Source organism: Humulus lupulus, chromosome 8 (genome assembly GCF_963169125.1).
Source record: "Humulus lupulus chromosome 8, drHumLupu1.1, whole genome shotgun sequence".
NCBI lineage: Eukaryota > Viridiplantae > Streptophyta > Magnoliopsida > Rosales > Cannabaceae > Humulus > Humulus lupulus.
Window position 1 is genome coordinate 1,764,410 of NC_084800.1, and position 20,676 is coordinate 1,785,085.

The 20,676-nt window shown below is 33.7% G+C and overlaps 2 protein-coding genes across 8 annotated transcripts; one reads left to right on the forward strand and one right to left on the reverse strand.

Moving 5' to 3' along the window:
- The first annotated feature begins 610 nt into the window (after positions 1 to 610).
- On the forward strand, positions 611 to 3,427 carry LOC133794098 (NADH kinase). 2 transcript variants are annotated; one of them, XM_062231287.1, is made up of 5 exons: positions 611 to 762; positions 1,394 to 1,648; positions 1,774 to 1,854; positions 2,401 to 2,552; positions 2,687 to 3,427. In XM_062231287.1, the coding sequence occupies exons 1-5, from the start codon at positions 670 to 672 to the stop codon at positions 3,069 to 3,071; spliced, it is 966 nt and encodes a 321-aa protein (XP_062087271.1). In that variant the 5' UTR covers positions 611 to 669; the 3' UTR covers positions 3,072 to 3,427. The 2 variants fall into 2 exon arrangements, with proteins under 2 accessions (XP_062087271.1, XP_062087270.1); XM_062231286.1 differs by having other exon boundaries at positions 628 to 768.
- A 914-nt stretch (positions 3,428 to 4,341) lies between these two features.
- On the reverse strand, positions 4,342 to 7,765 carry LOC133794099 (E3 ubiquitin-protein ligase CCNB1IP1 homolog). Of its 6 annotated transcripts, none has more exons than XM_062231290.1 (10): positions 7,572 to 7,765; positions 7,390 to 7,497; positions 6,452 to 6,582; positions 6,279 to 6,351; positions 5,958 to 6,003; positions 5,776 to 5,806; positions 5,285 to 5,540; positions 5,043 to 5,206; positions 4,534 to 4,801; positions 4,342 to 4,458 (listed from the first exon to the last, which is right to left on the reverse strand). In XM_062231290.1, exons 3-10 carry the CDS (start codon positions 6,519 to 6,521, stop codon positions 4,452 to 4,454), a joined length of 915 nt encoding a protein of 304 aa, XP_062087274.1. In that variant the 5' UTR covers positions 6,522 to 6,582; positions 7,390 to 7,497; positions 7,572 to 7,765; the 3' UTR covers positions 4,342 to 4,451. The 6 variants fall into 6 exon arrangements, with proteins under 6 accessions (XP_062087274.1, XP_062087276.1, XP_062087272.1 ...); XM_062231292.1 differs by having other exon boundaries at positions 4,534 to 4,774; positions 6,279 to 6,366; XM_062231288.1 differs by having other exon boundaries at positions 6,279 to 6,366.
- Positions 7,766 to 20,676: the final 12,911 nt, after the last annotated feature.

A 20,676-nucleotide genomic window follows, 5' to 3' on the forward strand; every position in this document is an offset into this window, starting at 1 on the left:
TATTGTTTTGCTTAAAGTTTATTAGCTTGTTGTACATTTAACTACTTTGTTAAACACTTTATGATTATGAGATTTATTATGAATATTTCTTAATTATAATATTTAATTGTTAAATTATTTAGCGATAGGTATAAACTGCCAAAACCGTACTGCACCACACTGCATTTTTGCGGTGCAATTTATGCGGTTTGAGGTCTATGCACTACGGGTTGCAGTTTGGAAAATTGTTCAAACCGCATATGCAGTGCGGTCAAAAAAATTTAAAAAAAACCGCACCAACCACACGAATACCCTTACTTTTTATATTAGAGTTGTTACAATAAGAACTTCCATTACACCCAAGAATTCATGTTAGATAACCATTAATATAATAATAGAGATATATAAAAATAAATAAGCAATAAAAATTTGATTTATGTTATTTATAAACCAACGAAAAATTATGCTAAAACCCTTAATAGTGAATTGGAGGAAATGGCTGTCGTTTTAGGAATGGGGATGTCGCACGATACTGGGGTGGAAGTGTGAGCTGGCCTGGTCGTATTTCAGGCCCAAAAACAACCAACTCCAAGCCCATTAGGGAGCGGTTATGAACTTATGTGGGTGGAAGCTACACTACACGAACATAGATTACAGAAGTACGAGTAGTAGAAGAAGTAAGCAGTAGTAATGGCGATGAGGAAATTGCTTCTGTTATTGAAACCGTTCGACATTTACCCAGTTTGGCAAACAGAAGGACTTTCTCGCCTCACTAATCCTCAGGTAGTTGTAAGTTTTTGCTTCGTGTTATTGATTTCCATCATGTGATCGCTGAAGCTTTAATCTAATTGACCAGTTTGGATAGTTTCCAATAATGGGTGATTAATACTATTATTATTATTATTTAAAATTTATTGTTTTTTTATTGCTGTTATTATAATTGTCTTTGTTGGTTCTTTGTGAAGCTTAATCTCTCCAAATGGTTTGAGTTTTAGTTTGGGGTCCAAATTTGCTTATGTGCGTTTTATTATGCATTCAGGGTGTTTGATAAAATGCCTACGAGAAGATGATTTTGTTGAATATTAGGAGTATATGAGCAGAGATTCCCAATCTTTTGGAAAAGTATCATTTAGGTCCTCAAACTTACTAAATTTGTATAGGTTATTTATGTTGTAGTTATTTATGATCCAGTTCTGTAAATCATTTTCTAATAGAATAGACTTATGTGATAATAATTTAGGAAGTTTGAGGATTTAAGTGATACAAAATCAATAGGATAACAAATAGGATACTTCATGACATACGAACGATAGAATAGCTCTATTTCGTAGGACCAGTTAAAAAATGAGAATCAACATCGAAACTTTAATATTCTATTTTGCTAACCTTTATGTTTTCTATTTTTCTTTTGAAGGAATTGCAGGTGTTGCGATACTTGGAAAACAGGCTTAAAGTGCACAAGGATGCCATAAACTTTTGTCAGGATGTTTTACGGAATAAGCCTGTTGAGTGGAAACCTATATTTCGTAACGAACTATCATACCCCATCCGCAATGTCGATTTGGTTATTACTGTTGGAGGTGATGGCACACTTTTACAGTCCAGCCATTTCATTGACGATTCTATTCCAGTTCTAGGAGTAAATTCTGACCCCACACAAGTTGAAGAGGTTAGATTTTTGCTTGTTTAACTAAGGACTTTAATTCTCTGTATTAGCCTTTACATAATATCTCTTTACTTGGGGGCAGACACCTTCCATTGGGGAAGCTTGTTACTGTACTTTTTTGTGGATAGGTGGAAGAGTGCAGCAATGAGTTTGATGCTACTAGAAGCACAGGCTACCTTTGCGCGGCAACCACCAACAATTTTGAACAAGTAAGGATACCTCAGCCACCAGTTTGCTATTGGAAAATTGAATCACACAAAAGTAATTTTTTTTCTCTTTTGTTAAAGGATGTGTATGAAAGAAGGCAAAACACTAATAAGAGAAGGATAAATTTAAGTGAGTGAAATGAAATAAACTTTTATGGGATTGGAAAGTTTATACTGAAATTTGTGTATAAACTTTTTTTGTGCACTAGAATTACAGGAAATGAGACAAGTAGAAGAAGTTTAGTAACTTTTGACTATGATTACCTCTACAAGCACTCACCAGTCATCACTTAGTACTATAATTCATATTTTGGCACATTCCTCCTGTTATGATGGTAAAGTAAAGAGCCAAGGCAACTTAGTGCAATGTAATATTGTTTTCAAAATTTCACTCCCTACTAAGTTGAAACACCCTAGGAAGACTGTGTTGTGAAATTCAACAAAGTTGTCCTGACATTTTAATGTCAATGTTCTTTTCGGCCCAAAACACAAATTTATTGTAGATTGGGACCTCATATTATATCTTTATAAACAATATACTTCTTCCAGGTTCTTGATAGCATCATCGATGGTCGAAGAGCTCCTTCTCAGTTATCAAGGATGTTGATAAGTGTAAACTCGCAGCAGCTATCTTCGTATGCCCTTAATGACATATTAATTGCCCATCCATGCCCTGCATCAGTTTCTCGGTTCTCCTTCAAGTAAGGTGTTTTCCATGTAACATTATATGAACATAAAAGCCGCGTTTAAACTTTCACTTTTGCAGATTAAATATGGTTCCCTTTTTACCAAAGGATGATCTTTTGTTCTCATCTCTTTATTCCATTTTCTGCAGAGTTAAAGGGAATGACCAATCATTTTCCCCCATGGTGCACTGTCGATCAAGCGGCCTTAGAGTTTCAACAGCTGCTGGATCAACGGCTGCAATGCTCTCGGCAGGTGGATTTCCTATGCGTATTTTATCAAACGATCTGCAATATAGGGTGAGAGAACCCATTTCCGCCGGGGAAATCTCGAGTTCAATGCATGGATTAGTAAAGTCAGATCAATCCATGGACTTGAAGTGGTTTTGTAAAGAGGGTATGATATACATCGACGGCTCGCATGTTTCCTACTCTATTACAAATGGGGATACCATTGAATTATCTTCCAAGGCCCCATCACTGAAGGTCTTCTTGCCCCACCATTTGTCACTGCAGACAACCGAGCCAGAACACTAAGGTTTTCTATATGCCGTAGATTTGGAAATTTTGTACATGCGAGCAGCGTATGTCAATATATGAGAAATTTTGTTTAGATGTTGGTACTCATAAAATATTTTTTATTGCATAGAAAAGATGCAAGAATTTGATTCTTGACCTCTAAACTATTGTCTCTTTGACATGTAAAGAATTTTACAAGGAAATCTCTGACGAACTGAGTGCTATTCTTTATGACATGTGATGTTGGTTGGTAGTGATAAACCTGATAAATAGAATCTAGTCTATGTACGTTCCGTTTATTTTCTTTACCAGCACCATATAATTGACTTTTGTGGACTTGTATAAACGATCTTTGAGATCACTCTTTTTCTTCATGAATCGACACATGTGCTTCTAAGTTTTTTTATTGACATGACAACCACGTGGGTCACACTCACAATGAGAGACCATCACTAAAGCAGATGGGGTTCATTGAAAGCTCTCGAGTACTGCGTATTGTGGTGTTTGCTTAAGAGCAACTCCAATAGGAGTTGCTAAAAAAAAAGAATGCCTGTAAGTCATGGTAGGGGTAGAGTGATGATGTGGAAGAGCTTAGTTTAGAAGAAAACTAGCAACGTTGTCACTGTTGGGCAACGTTGCTTTTATTTTTTTTTATTTGATTGGTTAACTTAATAAAAAAATGTTGATTTGACCATATTTAAGCATTCTTTTGAGCAACTCCCATTGGAGTTGCTCCAATAGACTAGTATTGACTGGCGATAGAATATTTGATTTGTTCGCGATTAGAAAACTGTATTTTTAAAAAGTGGGATTCTGAAATGAAAATCTGAATTTAGTGACTAAAAACATGTTTCTGAAAATGTGATTGGTTCAATGTCAGTAAATTTTTTGAGTTTAAAAAAATTAAATTTGTGATTGGTATTAAATTTGAAAATATAACAAAAATTAAAATAGGTGAGATTTTGGAAAATAATTTAACAAAATTTGAATTTGATTTTAAAAAACAAACTACCAATTAATAATTATAATCACTAATTATAATGCGTCTCGCTAATTTTAAAAATTTAAAAACATAAAATTGGATCAAGCAAACGACAACTGATCGCTCTGACATTCGCACTCAATCTTTATTTGCTACAAAGGTAATAATAAACGTTGGATCAGACTGTACCATCATTCAAATATCTACGAGGATAGAAGCCGTCATACCGTGGTTCACAAAAAAAAAAGCTACTGATTAGAGTTTCTGCGATCTGCCTTTTCAACACAATTACTTTTTGGGAAAAAGAAAGGTAGCAGTGTTATTTTTCACATGAAAAAAAGGATACATACTAAGTGGATGAAAAGTTGTTAAACTAGTTCATTAGTCTAGTGAACAGAAAATCTTCAACCTTGCTCCTACAACCTGAAAAACGAAGTCACGAAGATTTAGAAATTGAGTTGGTCAAATCAAGTTGGTAGAATTAAGTTTGTGGCTTACGTAAACAAATGTGCTCTGTTACGAGAGAGTTCAGGCCTCTTGATAGGGGAGAGTATCAAGTTCCTCAAAGTCATTGAGGGGTTTCCTGTTCCAGTTCCAAAAACAGAATGAGCACCAGCTCTTCTGTTTCCGCCATCGACTGGAACACCAGCTTGTTTTGCTGGTGAACCAACAGAGATATCAAAGGGACCAACGGAGTTTGAGCTATTCTGCCGTGCTGTCCATATATCCTCTCGAGGCCCTGGAGTTTGAGGCGTAACCCGCCAATCTGCAACAAATAAGTCAAATGGTTTTGGACATTTTTAAGCAAAGACAGGGTACTTAGTTTAGTGTCAAGACGGTGTTGACAAACCAAAAACTACAAGATTTTAAATTTTAAGTAATTTCTAGACCAATGTTTCTTTCCCTTATCAGCATGCTCTTGAGTATATTGTATAGTACTTTTGTAAACTTGGACATTAGGTCAGGTCTTAGGAAGTCTTCTGTAACTTTGAAGAGAAAAGAATTACCTCTTCTCGGACCTTCTCTGTTACTTGCAATGTTCGTTGGGTTGGAAAACAAATCATGTTCGTTTCTTGAATAAAAATTGTTTGCTGGTTGGATGGCAGATCTTTTCATAGACTCGTACTCACTTCTTAATTGATCATACAGTTCGTCTAATTTCCTCTTCTGTCTGAGGAATTTAATGACATAAAAACATCAGGGTTTTAAAAATGGAAGTGTTGAGCCTCAGGAAATGTTAAATACATACCGAGATTTTTCTGCAAATTTATCCTGGAGCTCCTGCTTGTCTTTAGATAAGCTCTCATTCTCTTGCTCCAGCATTTGGCACCTTTTTGCCATTTTCTGATATGCAGTGTGTACCTGCTCCAGTTTTTCTGTAAACTTTTCATGCATTGCTTCACATTTTTGCTTGCATTGAGCAACTAATCTGTTCATCTTGTACTGCATTTCCAAGTCCCTTTGCCCAACATAGAACATTATGCTTTTGTATGTAGCCTTCATCACTAGGATTGGTCAAGGAGTGTTTCCCGGCATCCTCTTGAAAAAAAAAACTATACTTTACTCAAGCCAGAAAACAAACCTAAATTGGTTTGATTAATTCCAGACAGAGCAGTTATAAAAGACATGCACCATATACCATCTCACTATTCTATCCAAGGAGAATAGTTTGTGCAATGCCATCAATATATTAATTTGAAAAAAAAAACAATAAACATTATCAGAATGCGGAAAGGATACATATCTGGGGATTCAATCCAGCGAGGGCCATCTGCAACATATGAAGTTCCAAAGATTAACGGCATAGCCAGTTAACAGAAGAAGAAGCGAGTTAAGAGTCAAGAACAGAGGACAAACTTCAGTATAAGTAACAAAAAAAATCCACTCAAGTACATGTCTTTATGAAAAGGAATAATACTTACGTTTATCCATTCATCAGTTGGATTGACATCCACAGGTTTCATAAGACTGCCACAGGTAAAGCAAGAATTAGTCAAGTCCATCAGAATTCCAGAAGTGCTGAATGCAGTCAAGGAAACATAGTGCGCATGACATATCTATTTTAGCATCCGAAGGCCATTAAAACAGAAGAATTTTCCTAATATGTATGGTAGCTAAATTCTTAAATATTTAATTTTGCTTGGAAACCCTTGAGGTCCAAGAAAAATGACCTAGAATTGTACAGACATGAAACATTTCATAAAAGACAAGAATCTTAAACATCATCATTACTACTCTTTTACCTCTTAGAGAGCACTTGATCACAAATAGGACATGCTCCATCGTTGCTGAGAATTTTGCTGGCATCTTCTGTGCCTTTTAGAATGCAAACTTTTATAGATCAATAAATAACCCAAGTTTCGACAAGGAAAAACGATGTACTTATAACAGTGAGGCAGAGTTTCTCTATGCATACATAAAACGTGACCACACGTGGTGGAAATGGCTCGCCCTTCCAACTCTCGCCAGCACGCATTGCATCTCATTTCAGCCTTTAAAGATTACCAACAATTCCATGGCATTGTGGGGCATACAAAAGCAGGGTAGCTTCACCAGAGATAAAATCAAAATAAAGCTCCGTCAAACTAAATGTGTCAATGACAAAGTGCAAATAATCAAAATATTAAATACAATAAAGTGATAAACAAATAACAATCAACAGATGGTACGGAAGTAATTCATTTAACACCCAGGCATGTGAGGATGGAGAAATTCATCAATTTGAAAAATATTTCACAATTAAGATATAGAAGTATTCAATTCATCAAACATCTATCCCGGTGTTAAAAGAAAAAAAAAAACTGAAACAATATAAAAACTGAAAATTCTCCTCAGAAGTGCAGTCATAAAACCTGAAATTGGATTCTAAAAAATTCAAGATTCCATTCATTCTTCTGAGTTTCCGTAAGTGCTTCGGTAAGTAGTGGTTGCAACAAAAGTTTCTTATCTAGATGAGTCAAAAAATACGATAACTTCACTATTGGAAGTCAAAGAAACTTTTCTAAGCTAAGAAAACAAAATAATTTAAAGATCAATAATGATATAACTTAAATCCGAAAGGAAAGAATAAATAAATCCATCATGTTCATTACGTAACGCATTTCCTTATGTTTCATTACCCTAAACATTAAAGAATATTTGTGCTTCATTTCAGGGATTTAAATGCATTTCCGTTTCTCAGCAACCAAACACATGAATTATCTCGTACACGTTTGATTAGAGTACCCGAAAAGTTAACCATAATCTAATTCTTCTCACCCAAACTATCGAGACAATATCTGAAAATTAAGCAAAAATTTAACAGATGAACACAAATGCGCAAAATGAAACTTAGTATCCATGATCTTCCATTACCTGAAATTTTCCGATTTATATCGTGTCCAGCAATTAGAGAGATCAATCTAGTAAGAAATAATGAAAGAACGTCGCAACGGAGCCGGCGATTTTCTTATTCTTCTCCGACTAAAAACAGAAAACGAAATTCGAATCAAAACAATGACAGAAAACGAAAAATTAAAGAGAGAGAGAGAACTCACAGTGAGATCAATGATCGAAACTTCAACAAATTGTTGGCGAATGGAGTCTGCAGAGAAAGAATAGCGAATTTCGTGAATGGAAGAAACCTAGCGCTTGGGGATGAATTTTCGCGGGAAAAGTCTTCTCCGAATTCTCGCGGCTGAACTGGAACTGTAACGACGGAAGTCGATTCGAATCAGTGATGCATGGCGGTAAAAACTACTGGTTTGGGCTTTAAAGCAACACACTATAGGTGGCCTGGCTTTTATTCAGACACGTCAGCTAAATATTATATTTTTTCTTTTTTTAATAAATATTTTTCTATTTTCAATAATTCGTATTAAATTAAAAAGAAAAGTTTATTACTATTATTTTGAACAATAAATAATGTCAATTATTATGAGTAATATTGAAAATAATGTTGATTCTTATGAGTAAAATTGAAACTCGAGTAGTTAAAAATGGATTAATAGTGCACCTTTTTGTGTAAGAGTCAAATTAGCTAATTTTTTAAAAATATAACTAAGAAGTTTTTCATTGATTGCTTTATTCTCGAATTATTTTGATTTATTTTACCTTCAAATTACAATACCCACACCAAATTTGGTCACATCTATATAATATTATTCATTATGTTAACTATATTTTATTATTTTCTCATTTTTTGACTTTTTGAACGTAAATTATAAAGTTGATTAAACTATGGATAAAATGCATGTTCAAGAGTGAAAATATATTAAAATATAAATTATGATTTAGTTTATTATTATAATAATAATGTTATAGGCAAATTTGGCTAATGCTATGTTATAATAATATATTTATGTTGTATATATTAGTTTAAGTTAATATATGGTTGAATAGTAAAATTTATAATATTTATATGATGTAGAAAATTATAGAGAATTTCATATATAGTATAATGTAAAAGTGTGAGGTAAAATAGAAAAAGTAGCGTTTTGGTGAGTTTTTTTTTAAGGGGAGTGCTCTTAGATAGTTATAACCTATAATCATGCCTGGTCTTGGGCACACGCAGGTAAAGCCTGTGTCTAGGGCCCCCACATAATGACGCTTAATTTTTAAAAAAAAATACTATTTGTTTATCTATACAAAGATCGAAATTTTTTGAAAAATATCATTTTATATATAATTTTTTTTTAAAATAACAAATTTTGTATAGGACTAGCTTCTACTTAGGCCTCACCTTGCTTATAATCCTAATTTTTTGTATAAGATGGTTGTATTTTGTAGTTGTAACAAACATCTTACCTAATTTTGATAAATTTCGAATAATTTCCAGTGTCGAAATCAATGTTTAAATATTTTATTGGATGCGTATATTAAAAACACTCACACTTGCAATATAAATATTTGAACCTTCTTTTCAATACATTAAATTATTTGAATTTTTTTAAAAATGAGTGGGATATTTGTTGTGCTAATAATGTTATATTATTGAGTAATGATATGTGCACCAAAAATATATACTCAAATATTACACACAATGATGTGATGTGGTAGTTTAGCCTAGCCGATTACATTTATTAAAACTGGACCCACTATTTTAAAATGTAATATTTATGTGCATATTTTGAGTGCACACATCATTACTTTATATTATTTCGATATAAAATGAAAGAAGGATGTGAGAGAACGCTTGAGAGGTATTTGCACTAATCTTTTATTATGATTTATATATTTTGCAATTAAATATTAACAATACGGTTAGACAATATGCTATGCATTATTGGATGTAACATATGTGGTGAATGTTTTTTTATGTATATTTGTGTATATTTTGCACAAGACTTTTTATTTATTTATCTATTTATTTATTTTTGCCTACAGTTTTGGTGTGAAAGCCAATTTGATATTCTAACTAATTAATTAGGAGTTATGTCTGAGTCACTTTTAAATATTTTATAAATAATTTTCTTTTATTGAATGTTTTCTTCAAGGTAATAGATCTTATATAATTTATCAAATTTATTTTTATAATTATTTACTGGAGAATAATTTTTAGGATTACCTTGTTCGAAAAATATAGAAATCAACTGTAGATAGTATTATATCGATCGATTGGAATTTAAATTAAAATTTTCATACAAAAACCATTTTTTTTTAAATTTACTATTTTTCAAGTTATAGATTTTTTTTATAAAAAAGAAAAAGTCGTGGCTTTGATCAAATTTATGTAAAATCCTACATTAACATGCCATGTTTGCATTTGTAAAAAAAAAAGCCAAAGTACAATTGCAAAATATAAGAGATTTTTTCTTAAATACATATTTTTTTTGTTTTTTGATTTTACTTTTTTAAGGTTCATTTTTTTCTTTAAAAAATACACACTCAAGTTTTAAAAAATATGATTTTTAAAGTTTCATAATTACGAAAATAAAAAACAACTTGAAAGTAACTCACTGAACCAACAAAAAAAACTAAAAAATAATATATATCACAACAACTAAACATAAAAACAACGTGGAAACAACATAAAAAAAAAAGACAAAATCGTAAAAATGTAAAAATTTCCTTAAAATTGGAAAAAATTAATATTTTATGTAAAAATCTCAAAATATAAAGCATATAAACAATATTAGACACAAACAAGAAAAGATTTTGTATTATAAAAGAATACGAGGTCAAATTTGATATCACTATTTGATAATGAGTTCGAGCATTAAATTTGGGTCGTGTTTAGTGAAATTTTTATTGTATTGCTGCAACAACGAAAATGTATTTCTATTCCAAAATAATCTTAAAAGTAAACTGAAATTATTATTTTGCCCAATTTTACATATTTTAAAAAATATTAATAGAAAAAGTAAACTAGGAATATTTTTGTCAATACATTACTTATTTTATTCCATTCCCACACCAAATTAAACATAATAAACTAAACATAATATCATTCTCATGCCATTACTATATTCTCAATATTTCCATTCCTCCGAACCAATTAGGTGGTTGATACAAACTTGATGGGCTTTTTTTTTACATAGTTTTTGCTTTTACTTTTAGAAGTAGAAGAAGTAAAGTAAAAATATAAAAAAAAAAAAAAATTAAAGGTCTTATTGGTTTGTGATTGGAAAATTGTATTTTCAAAAAGTGTGTTTCTAAAATAAAATTTGAATTTATAGTTTGAAAATATGATTGGTTAAATATCTTAAAACTGTTTTTGGGTTTTAAAAATCTGAATATGTAATTAGTATGGAATCTAAAAATAAAAAAATGATAGATTTGTAGGATTTTAGTATACAATGATTTGGAATCAGAGAAAATGTGATTTTCTTGTTTTTTATTTTATAACACAAAATTGGAATACTTATTTGAATTTTATTTTCAAAAACATCTTACCAATCACTTATTCTTGCAGGTTCCACTGTTTTCAAGTTTTTAAAATGATAAAATTAGATTTGGAGACTCTATCAATCACATTAGTTACTATTTGGATATTATAATTTTAAAGAGTGTTTAAAATAATAAAAATATATTTTTAAATTTGTATTTATTTACATTAAATGCAATAAAGATAAAATAGGAAGTCTATTATTAGAATATGAAATTACATTAAATCTTTTTTTTTAAAAAAAACTTTAAACAATTTCAAAATTGACCTAAATCCTCTAAAAAAAAGTAGCTTCGAAGATCTAGAAGAGCTTTGCTAATTAATCACGATTGATAAGTTAGAGAGACAATAAAGGTGAAGTAAATGCTTTGAGGATTTTAGAAGTAAATATAGAGCGTGAGACTTTAAACCTCAATCTTTTAGGTTTTTTTTTATATGGGGTTGGGTATGGTTAGGAGTATAGATTAACGAAACGTGAACTTAAGTAATTAAAATGTTCAAGATTACTATTAAATCAAGTTAAAAAATGAGGCCAATTTAAAAATAAATATTCTGAGTTATAAAAATAAAATTACTAAATATAGTTTAGTTTTGAAATTTCCATTCCTACCAAACATTGCCTAATTTTAAAGAGAACGTGGTGGTTGAGTCTTCTTTTATAAACAAATGACACCATTGCTCTTTACTAGTAGATCATTTTAGGCATCAATGAGTCAAATATGGGTTGTTGATCAAGTGGAGCTTAGGCTATTCGTAGTTGTGCATGGATTGTAGCCTACCGAGATAGATAAGTGATGAACCTGTATCCGAAGATCTGGCGCAAGTAGGGTTAGCTAAATAATTACTCTCGTGGCTAGCTAAATAATTGGCCTCCTAATGAGTTCCTAATCTAGTAGGGTTATAAGAGCATGCCCGTAAGCATACTCAGGCTGAGGAACAATTCATAAAGTTAAAAAGTAAAATTGTTTCTTTTGTTTATCTGCCAATTTTGATAATACTTTACTACTATGCCACGATTTTTTTTTTTTTGAATGATATATAAAATAATAAAAAAAATCGGGAAATAAAAGAAAAATGTAATGTGATTATGAAAAGGGAAATTTTACACTATATCTCCTATAACATACTTAATTTTTTTTAAATGACAACATAACTCTCTCTCCCAAAGATATGTCATTTCTAATTTTTTGGACAAAAACACCCCTAGCATTAAACACTCCCCTCCCAGCCGAAGTCTCTCATTTCTCTCCCAGCCGAAGTCTGTCATTTCTCTCTCAGTAGAAGCTCTCACTCTCGTCACATTCTCACCATCTCTCTCAGGCGTAACTCTCTCTCGTCATAGCCGCCGTCGCCACCTTCTTCTCCATCGCTGGCAATGGTAAGTCAGTTTTTGTAGTTTTTTTTTTTAAAATTGAATCGTAATGTATAAAATCGATGAAATAGGTTTGATTTTTAATCTTTATTCTACAAAAATGTAGCTTTAAATGGGTTTGATTCTATGTGCATCATGTTGGAAGATTATGTTTAAATTATACAAAAAATTTGTGGGTTGATGTTCATTCGATTCCACATCGATGCCATTTCGATGCTTCATCGATGGTAATTCGATGACATACAGTGCATGTGTAGATTTTTAAATTATTGAAAGTAGTTCATCGATGCGCAATCGATGCTCCATCGATAGTATTTCGATGGACCAATAAATGAAGGCAATAGTCCATCGATGCATAATCGATAGTATATTGATGTCATTTCAATGCTTGCATGATTTTCATTTTTTTTTTGTATAAAATCGATGAAATTTCGATGATATGTCGATGCTGACTTCGATGCAATTTCGATTATAGTTCGATGGTATTTCGATGCTTTCTTAGTTTTAGTTATATTTTGATAAATCTATTAATTTCGATGCTATGTCGATGTTATTTCGATGGTTGTAAGAGCACATTAATTTGATGGTGATGCATCGATGTTATGTCGATGCGATGTCGATGGCTTTTATATGTTATCTACTTGAAAGATATTCGATGCTCCATCGATGCTATTTCGATGGTATATCGATAGTATTTCGATGGCACATTGATAGTTTGTTTGTTTATTTGTAAGTGGTTTAGTTAGTTGTATATCGATGGCATTTCGATGGTATATCGATGTCATTTCGATGGAGTATTTCGATGGAACATCGATGATAACAACAGACTGAGTATTTTTTGTAAATTCAACTAATTCTCTATTTTTTGATATTTTGCAGATGCCACCCAAACATATCCCACCGCTTAAGATCCCTATAGAGGATCATTATGTCGGTCGTATGACCTATAGGGGTTCCGGGAGGTTAACAAAATTGAAGAAAATGTTTGAGGAGCATGGATTGTTGGGGAGGGTGAATGAGTCTGTTTTTGGACCATTCTTCACATCCTCTGTCTTTTCATTCTCTTGAGCATTGGTGCACACACTGCTTTTGTGGAAGGTGAAGTCTCCGCGTGGCGATGAGGTGCACTTCTTGATGGGCCCAAACTTATGTAAGTTTGGGGTGCACGAGTTTGCCATTATCACTGGCCTGAGCTGCTTCTGTCCACCACTTGCCGCTGACATTCAACCTCACCTTACTTCCTCCCGCCTAGTTGATACATATTTCAGTGTGGAACCCGAGAAATACATTAGGTTCAATATGTTGGAACGAGCTTTTAGTATGTGCGATGTACCTGATGATTTATACAAGCTCGATTTGGTTTACTTTGTGGAGGGGATACTATTGGCCGCTGATAACATCAATGCTATTTGGCGAGATTCATTGTCGATGGTCGAGGATTTATATTATTTTGAGAAGTATCCGTGGGGATCCCTTTCATTCGATACAACTATGAAGCAATTTAGTAGAGATATGAAAGCGATTGGTGCTACAATACATGGTAAGAAGGCGAAGAAGATCACCGAGGAGGAGTCTTCTAAGGGTGTTCAGGTGGAGGCAAAGTACACCTGCAAGGGGTATCCATCAGCCTTACAATATTGGGCATACGAGACAATTCTTGATTTGCAGAAGGAATACGCCAAGACCTGTGGATTCAAGTTCCCTAGGATGCGACAGTGGGAGAGCACAAGCCAGCCGAAACATTTGCATTTGAAGGATGTACTTGTGAGGAGACATGTAAGTTATATTAAATTTAAATAATTCAAGAACTTTTGAATTATACTAATCAACTTATGTCATTTCTAATTTGCTTGTTTTGTTTCCATTATAGCTCTCCTACATTTCTATCCTAAGGCCTTGACCAGACGAGCGAGAATTCTTCGGCAGCACCATATATAAGAGGACAGAGGGGGATGCTCCTAGGTATGCGATGCTACAGGATATGATCTAGCATGCACCAAAGGATGGAAGACCTTACGATCCTGAGGCAGAGGCTGCTGCGGTGGCTGCGATAGCTGTGGAGGCTGGCATATTTGTGGACGATGCCCCGACGGAGATTGCTCCAGATACTAGTGCAGAACCTACTTTTGCTCCTGGGGCTTATGAGGTTGTGTTGGGTGAGATGGCCAGACTATCAGGTGCGGTGGACGAGGTTAAGGCCACTCTAGGTATCGTCCTTAAGAATCAAGAAGTCATATTAGAGAAGCTGGCAACACTTGGTGGTATACCTACTCCTGCACCTACTCCAGCAGAGGATGTAGAGTACGACATTCTCCCCACATGTTACGAGCCTCCTGTTGTAGAAGTCGCACCTTCTCAGCTAGTGCAGATGGTCTTAAGTATGACTAATCCATGAGTTTTTACGTGTTTTAAAGAGATTAGATACTAATTGCTCCCGTTATAGGTAAGCGCACTAGACAGAGACCAGTAAAGTACGAGGACTATACTCCAGCAGCCAAGAAACCAAAGTTCAAGGACCCAGTTACGATCCATTCTTTAAAGGTGTTGGATCAAGATATGTTGACAACTTTTAACCGATGGGTACTCGGTGAGATTGACAACAGCAGACCGAGGAAGTTGGAATGTTGTGATGGCACCCCTGTTTGGTTCTTGAAGTTGAAGGTGGCAAAAGAATGATTGGCAGAAACTGTAAGTCTTTTATATTTGTAAGAACATTTATCTCATTTTAACAATCCACTATTCCTTAACGATACTCTATTTATTTCCAGCATTTCGACGCTGTGAATTATCTTATACGGAGACGTCTTTTTGAGTTGCCGAGGACGTACCCCGTGAAAGCCACCGTACTTGATTTATCATTTGCACAGTATATTCCTGCTATATATAAGGACTTCAAGAATAAAAGAAGGGCTTACCAATGGGATGAGGACATTCTTAATTTCGTGAAAGGAGATGCTAAAAAATACAAGAAGCCTTGGAGTGATTGCAACGAGGTCTACTTCCACTGTTGCTTGGAAAATCGTCATTGAGTCCTTTGCAAAATAAATTTCACTGATTGGATGATCACTGTATTTGACTCAGATCATTACAACTTTAGCCGTAATAAGTTGTCTGAGTTAATCGAGCATTGGACTAGGATGCTTCCATCTTTACTCAACGCTTCTGTTATATTTAAAGGACACCCCAAGTTGAAAATAGCTAGACTGAAGATCACCGTTCCAAACTTTGATTGGCGACGCATGTCCACTGATATTGTCCCACAGTCTAAAAGTAGGTATTTAGACATACTAACTTTAGATTTTCGTAACATTGTTCTCCTTTAAGTTTCAATACACTCACAAATGCGATTTCTTGGTTTCAGCGGAGATTGTGGCATATTCGCTATCAAACACTTGGAGTTTATTCTTGGAGACATTCCCTAATCATATGCCATCGACGACCACATTCAGTATTTCAGGGATAAATTATGCATCGACATTTTTTATGAGAATGTGTACCTTTGATGTTAGAAAATCTATTTTGATTTCTATATGTTAGAAAATTTATTTTGATTTCTCCTTACTTTTGTATATAAAAAATGTCATTTCGATGATACACAATAATATATTTCTCCTTAGTTATGTATATAAACAATGTCATTTCGATTGACAAAATCCATTAATACACAAATAAAAAGATTAACAAGGTCCATTAATACACAAATAAAGCAAACGCCAGGTCCTCAACTTCCCCAAATAAAAAGATTAATAGTACCCAAATAAAAAGTTTAACATTGATGCCATAAATTTCAAACACGAACTTTACAAGTTGCCCTATTATGGCCTAGACCTCCACAAGTGCTGCACTTGCGTTTTACAACCAATTTATCTCCATTGGAAGGATGGCCTTTTTTCTTAGGCCTACCTTGTTTCTTCTTTGGACGACCAATCGGGTTTTTTTACGCAGGTGTTCTCACTTTTATTGTCATAATGTCATGTGGAACAATCCATTCTTCCTCGTTACCAGTAGGATATATAGATTCTGTGTAAGATGATCTCCATGTCTCAATTTTATAGTAATCTGAACACAACAAATAAAAGTTCACCCCTCGCTTAAGGGATCCAGATAGTGCATGAGTGATAACTCTACAAAATAGAGTTATTTTACCACTTTTTATGTGCTAATTGTTGCTTAATTCTTGAGTTTTTAATTGATTTATTAAGTTTTTAAGTAATTTTGAATTTATTAGGTTTATTTTGATTTTCTATATTTTTGTGTGTTTTTTTATAGTTATTTTGTTGTAAAATATTGTAGTTAATTATTTGAATTATTGTTGTTTAGTTTGTGGTAAAAAAATGTTGTATTATTGAAATTAAATGTTAAATATAAATTATGTTATAATTGATATTTTCAAAGAATTAAATTGATTTATTTTATAATTGAAAATATTTTATTATGATTTATTTTGTATTTATTATGTAGGGAATTTATGGTATTTTTGCTCATGAAAAAAAAGCAAGAAAATGAGAGAAAAGTGGTATTTTTGGGAGAAAGCTAAGGAAGTAGGCCTTTTTCTTCAGCAGGCCCAAGGCCCAATGCCACAAAGCCCAACTCCTCCCAGCAATCATTTCTCCTCCAGCCACCACGTTCAAATCCCCTGCCATTTCTCCAAATGCCACCTGCCAGCCTCAAATCCAAACATCAACCTGCCTTCTTCAGCAATCAGCCAGCACGCCAAGCAGCCTCCAGCAGCTTCTCCACCTGGGCTGAACCAACAAGCCGGCCCACCTGCCCTACGCCAGGCATAGCAGCCACCAGCCCCTTGCACCCCAAGTGCCATAAAGCTGTCCAATTTTATTGAGCCCAACATTGTCCCTTTTGTCTAAAAATACCAACATTTTTACCCCACTTTTTACACATTTTACCCAAAAACATTATTATTACACCCTATAATTTACCCCTATTTGCCATATTATAATTAATTCAATTAATTTAATCAATTTAATTAATTTAAATTGATTATTTTAATTCCCATTTTTTGGCTATAAATAAGGGAGTTTGGTGTCCATTTGAGGGGGGAGGTTACTCTACACAAAGTTTCTACACATTCGAAAACCTCTCAATTCTCTTCATCTTCTTCTTCTTTTTATTTTTTTCTATGTATTTTTAGAGGAAAATTTGGGGGTTTCTCCTCCAAATTTTCCTATTTATGTTTGTAATTTTTAGTTTGTATTTGTTATTCTAGTTATGTGTTTCTAATCTTTTTAAGATTATTAAGGTGATGATGAAACAATGTGTAACTAGATAGTGTTTATTTTGTATCTTGATTTCCCATTTTGTGCAACAAAGTTTATGGAATTTTCTTCTTCATATATTTATTTCATCTTAAATATCTTGTATTTTAGATTGTTAGAACATATTTACACTTTGTTCTTCATTAGTGCATAAACATAATATTCTTTGTGTAAGATGTGTCATTAAATTGTACACATCCATGCTTAGAACAAAAATATTATGTTTTGCCTTATAAATAATGTTCATTGATTTATTTGTTATTTCATTAGATTGATTTACACTAAATGCTTTGAAATTAGAATTTAGAAAAGTGAAGAAAAATCCTATCTTTTTATAAGAAATTTGTGTTTAAAATTATAAATCTATTTAGAAAATGATAGTTTGATTTATTTTAACTATCACTAAAACTTGGGAATCAATATACTAATAAATATTATTAAACTTACATTTTGTGGATTCTAGTATCTTAATAATCTTTTCTTTTAACACTTATTTTCAACTCATTATTGCTTTATTTTTATTCTCTTAAATAGCTTTATTTTTCAATCTTTTATTTTATGTTCATAATATTAAAACTCATCAATCTTTGGAACTAGGTTAGAATTTATTACTTTTGATTTAAAATAGTTTTCTTTTTGATTTTAGACAACTCCTTTGGGTTCGACCTCGTGCTTACACGAAAACTATTCTATAAATACGATTCGTGCGCTTGCGAGTATAAATATTTAAACATACCCGATTTGGGTCCATCAATGAGCACATGGGATACCAATAATCTGAAACACGCCACATGTGCATGTCTTATTTAGGAGGTCGACTTCACCATTCAACTCACCATCTAACACATGAAACTCATGCCTCCCTATTGCATAAGGGATCAAGAATCGAGCTTTCTCAGTCATATCCACCAAATTTTTCTCATAGGTCGGTGCAAGAGTTGTAGTTGTCTTCTTGCTAGTTTCTCTCCTATCACAGAACCAAGACTGCAGTGTGAAGCGAATAAATTCGACGAATGTAGTTATCGGAAAGCTCCTAGCGTCCCGGGTCTTATTGTTGAAACTTTCAGCGTAATATGCCGCATTATACATCAACACATGACAATGATCAGTCTTAATTTAGCAACCACATTCATACTAATGTGGTGGTAGCAAGCACCGTGATAGGCATCGGGGAAAATAGTTTCCAAGGCATGTGCAGTACTTGCATGCTTGTCAGATACAAACGCCAGGTCCTCAACTTCCCCAATCGCTTCCTTTAGCTTTGACATGAAATACTTCCAATAATCATGATTCTCACTATCCACAATACCAAATGCAACTGGATATAGATGGTTATTTGCATCCAGCGCGACTGCACATAACATCTGTCCACCGTATTTTGTCTTTAAAAAAGTGTCGTCCACACATAACACAGGACAACATGTACGAAACCCTCTTCTACTAACTCTGAGTGAGAAAAAACAATATTTGAACCAATCCTCCTCAGTGACAAAATCTGTCAACGTCCCGGGATTTTTTTGTTGAAACATGAACAAGTACGATAGTAGCTTCTGGTAGGATGCTTCCAGTGTCCCTCTAACATAAGAAATAGTCTTCTCTCGACATCTCCAAGCTTTTCCATATGAAAACTCAATGCCATAATCATTCTTAATGTCTTCTCTTATGTTGTTTTACATGTACGCATTCGATCTAGTCTGATATTTTTTCTTTATGCAATGACCAATAACCCAAGGTGCTGCTTGGCAATGGCCTTTATGTCGGAGGTCAAGTGAGCAAGTGTGTTTATCGGTGAAACGAGTTATCTCGAACATATCAAATTTATGCATTCTCTTCCCCCTCAATCTCCACCCACAATTAGGATCCTTGCAAGTGATATACCAAACTTCAGTACCTGACTTCTTCACCACAACTCGAAGTTCTGCTTCATTGCACACAAGTGTGCATTCGTCTTCAACTCTAACATGTTCTCAAAATCCTTCCCAACTTCTATTACTCCACAACTCACTCCAGATAACGTGGGGATAACATAAGAAGGGCATGAGATATCTTCAGCAGTATATGCCGGAGAAATCCATCTATTTTTATCGTCTTGTGTAGTTGGACGATTGCTCTCTGAGCCAGCAGTCCTCCGTCCTTGGCTTTCTTGACGTCTTGGCAAGGGTCGTACATTTAAGTTATCTACTTGAACCACATGTATCATCAACAACTGATCCTCGGAGTTATCATCAGAGCTACTGCACCCCTCAACTCTTTCATCATCATCACCAAAATGGGCAACTGGATCGTCATTGACATAAGGCTCATACTCATACCCATCATCATGCAGGAGATTTGTTGGGGGGAAAAAAGTTTCATTATGACTAGGACCTCCCATGCATACACTTGGCCCAAGAGCTGTAGTTTGTGGAACAGCCGTGCAGGATTGATTATGGTTTTCCACATTAACACTTGCTCTAGGAGATGGATCAAGAAAAGCAATGTTCTTTGCAATCGAACTAACGCATAAAGGAACCCGATGTCTTAAGGACTTCGAATTGTCAAGAATAAGAGCACTAACTCCTTCATCATCTATGATTTCAATGGGATCTACGCTAAAATCATTGCATGTAAACGTCACTTCCGCCTTTAAGTCAAACAATAACCTATCCACTTTCAGCTTTGAATACAACTTCTCTAATAATTCTATGTAACCAACATCAATTGGTACATGTATTATAGTGTTCAAACCAGCTTTGAAATTCCATTTCTCTCCTTTCCGTTCCCAAACACTGTTGTAAGAAACAATTATATTAACTCTGGAACCTGCAAATTTACAAAAAAAAAACATAAGAAAATTATAACAATAAAGTGTAATCGATGAAGAATCGATGCCTATGAAAATCTACATTGCAATTCAACATCGATGACATTTCGATGCATAATCGTTGCTTATGGTTGCCATATGTACATGATTCCATTTCGATGGTATATCAATGCTGAACCAAATCAACATATATGACATTGATTCAGCATCAATATACCATTGATATTATATAGAGCATGACATCTAAATTATATGTTCGCCCCAACATTGAAATTGCATCGATGTACCATCGATATATCATCGATGCTGATGGTTGCCATATGTACGC

What these genes read in the sequence shown, in the direction of transcription:
- LOC133794099 (XM_062231288.1), bottom strand. Translation starts at nt 6,521, where the DNA reads ATGAGATGCAATGCGTGCTGGCGAGAGTTGGAAGGGCGAGCCATTTCC. An exon ending in CACGTGTGGTCACGTTTTAT is followed by an intron (nt 6,367 to 6,451) that starts GTATGCATAGAG and finishes GATCTATAAAAG; the next exon opens with TTTGCATTCTAAAAGGCACA. An exon ending in TGGATTGAATCCCCAGATAT is followed by an intron (nt 5,541 to 5,775) that starts GTATCCTTTCCG and finishes GACCAATCCTAG; the next exon opens with TGATGAAGGCTACATACAAA.
- LOC133794098 (XM_062231286.1), top strand. Translation starts at nt 670, where the DNA reads ATGGCGATGAGGAAATTGCTTCTGTTATTGAAACCGTTCGACATTTAC. An exon ending in TCACTAATCCTCAGGTAGTT is followed by an intron (nt 769 to 1,393) that starts GTAAGTTTTTGC and finishes TTTCTTTTGAAG; the next exon opens with GAATTGCAGGTGTTGCGATA. An exon ending in CCACCAACAATTTTGAACAA is followed by an intron (nt 1,855 to 2,400) that starts GTAAGGATACCT and finishes TACTTCTTCCAG; the next exon opens with GTTCTTGATAGCATCATCGA.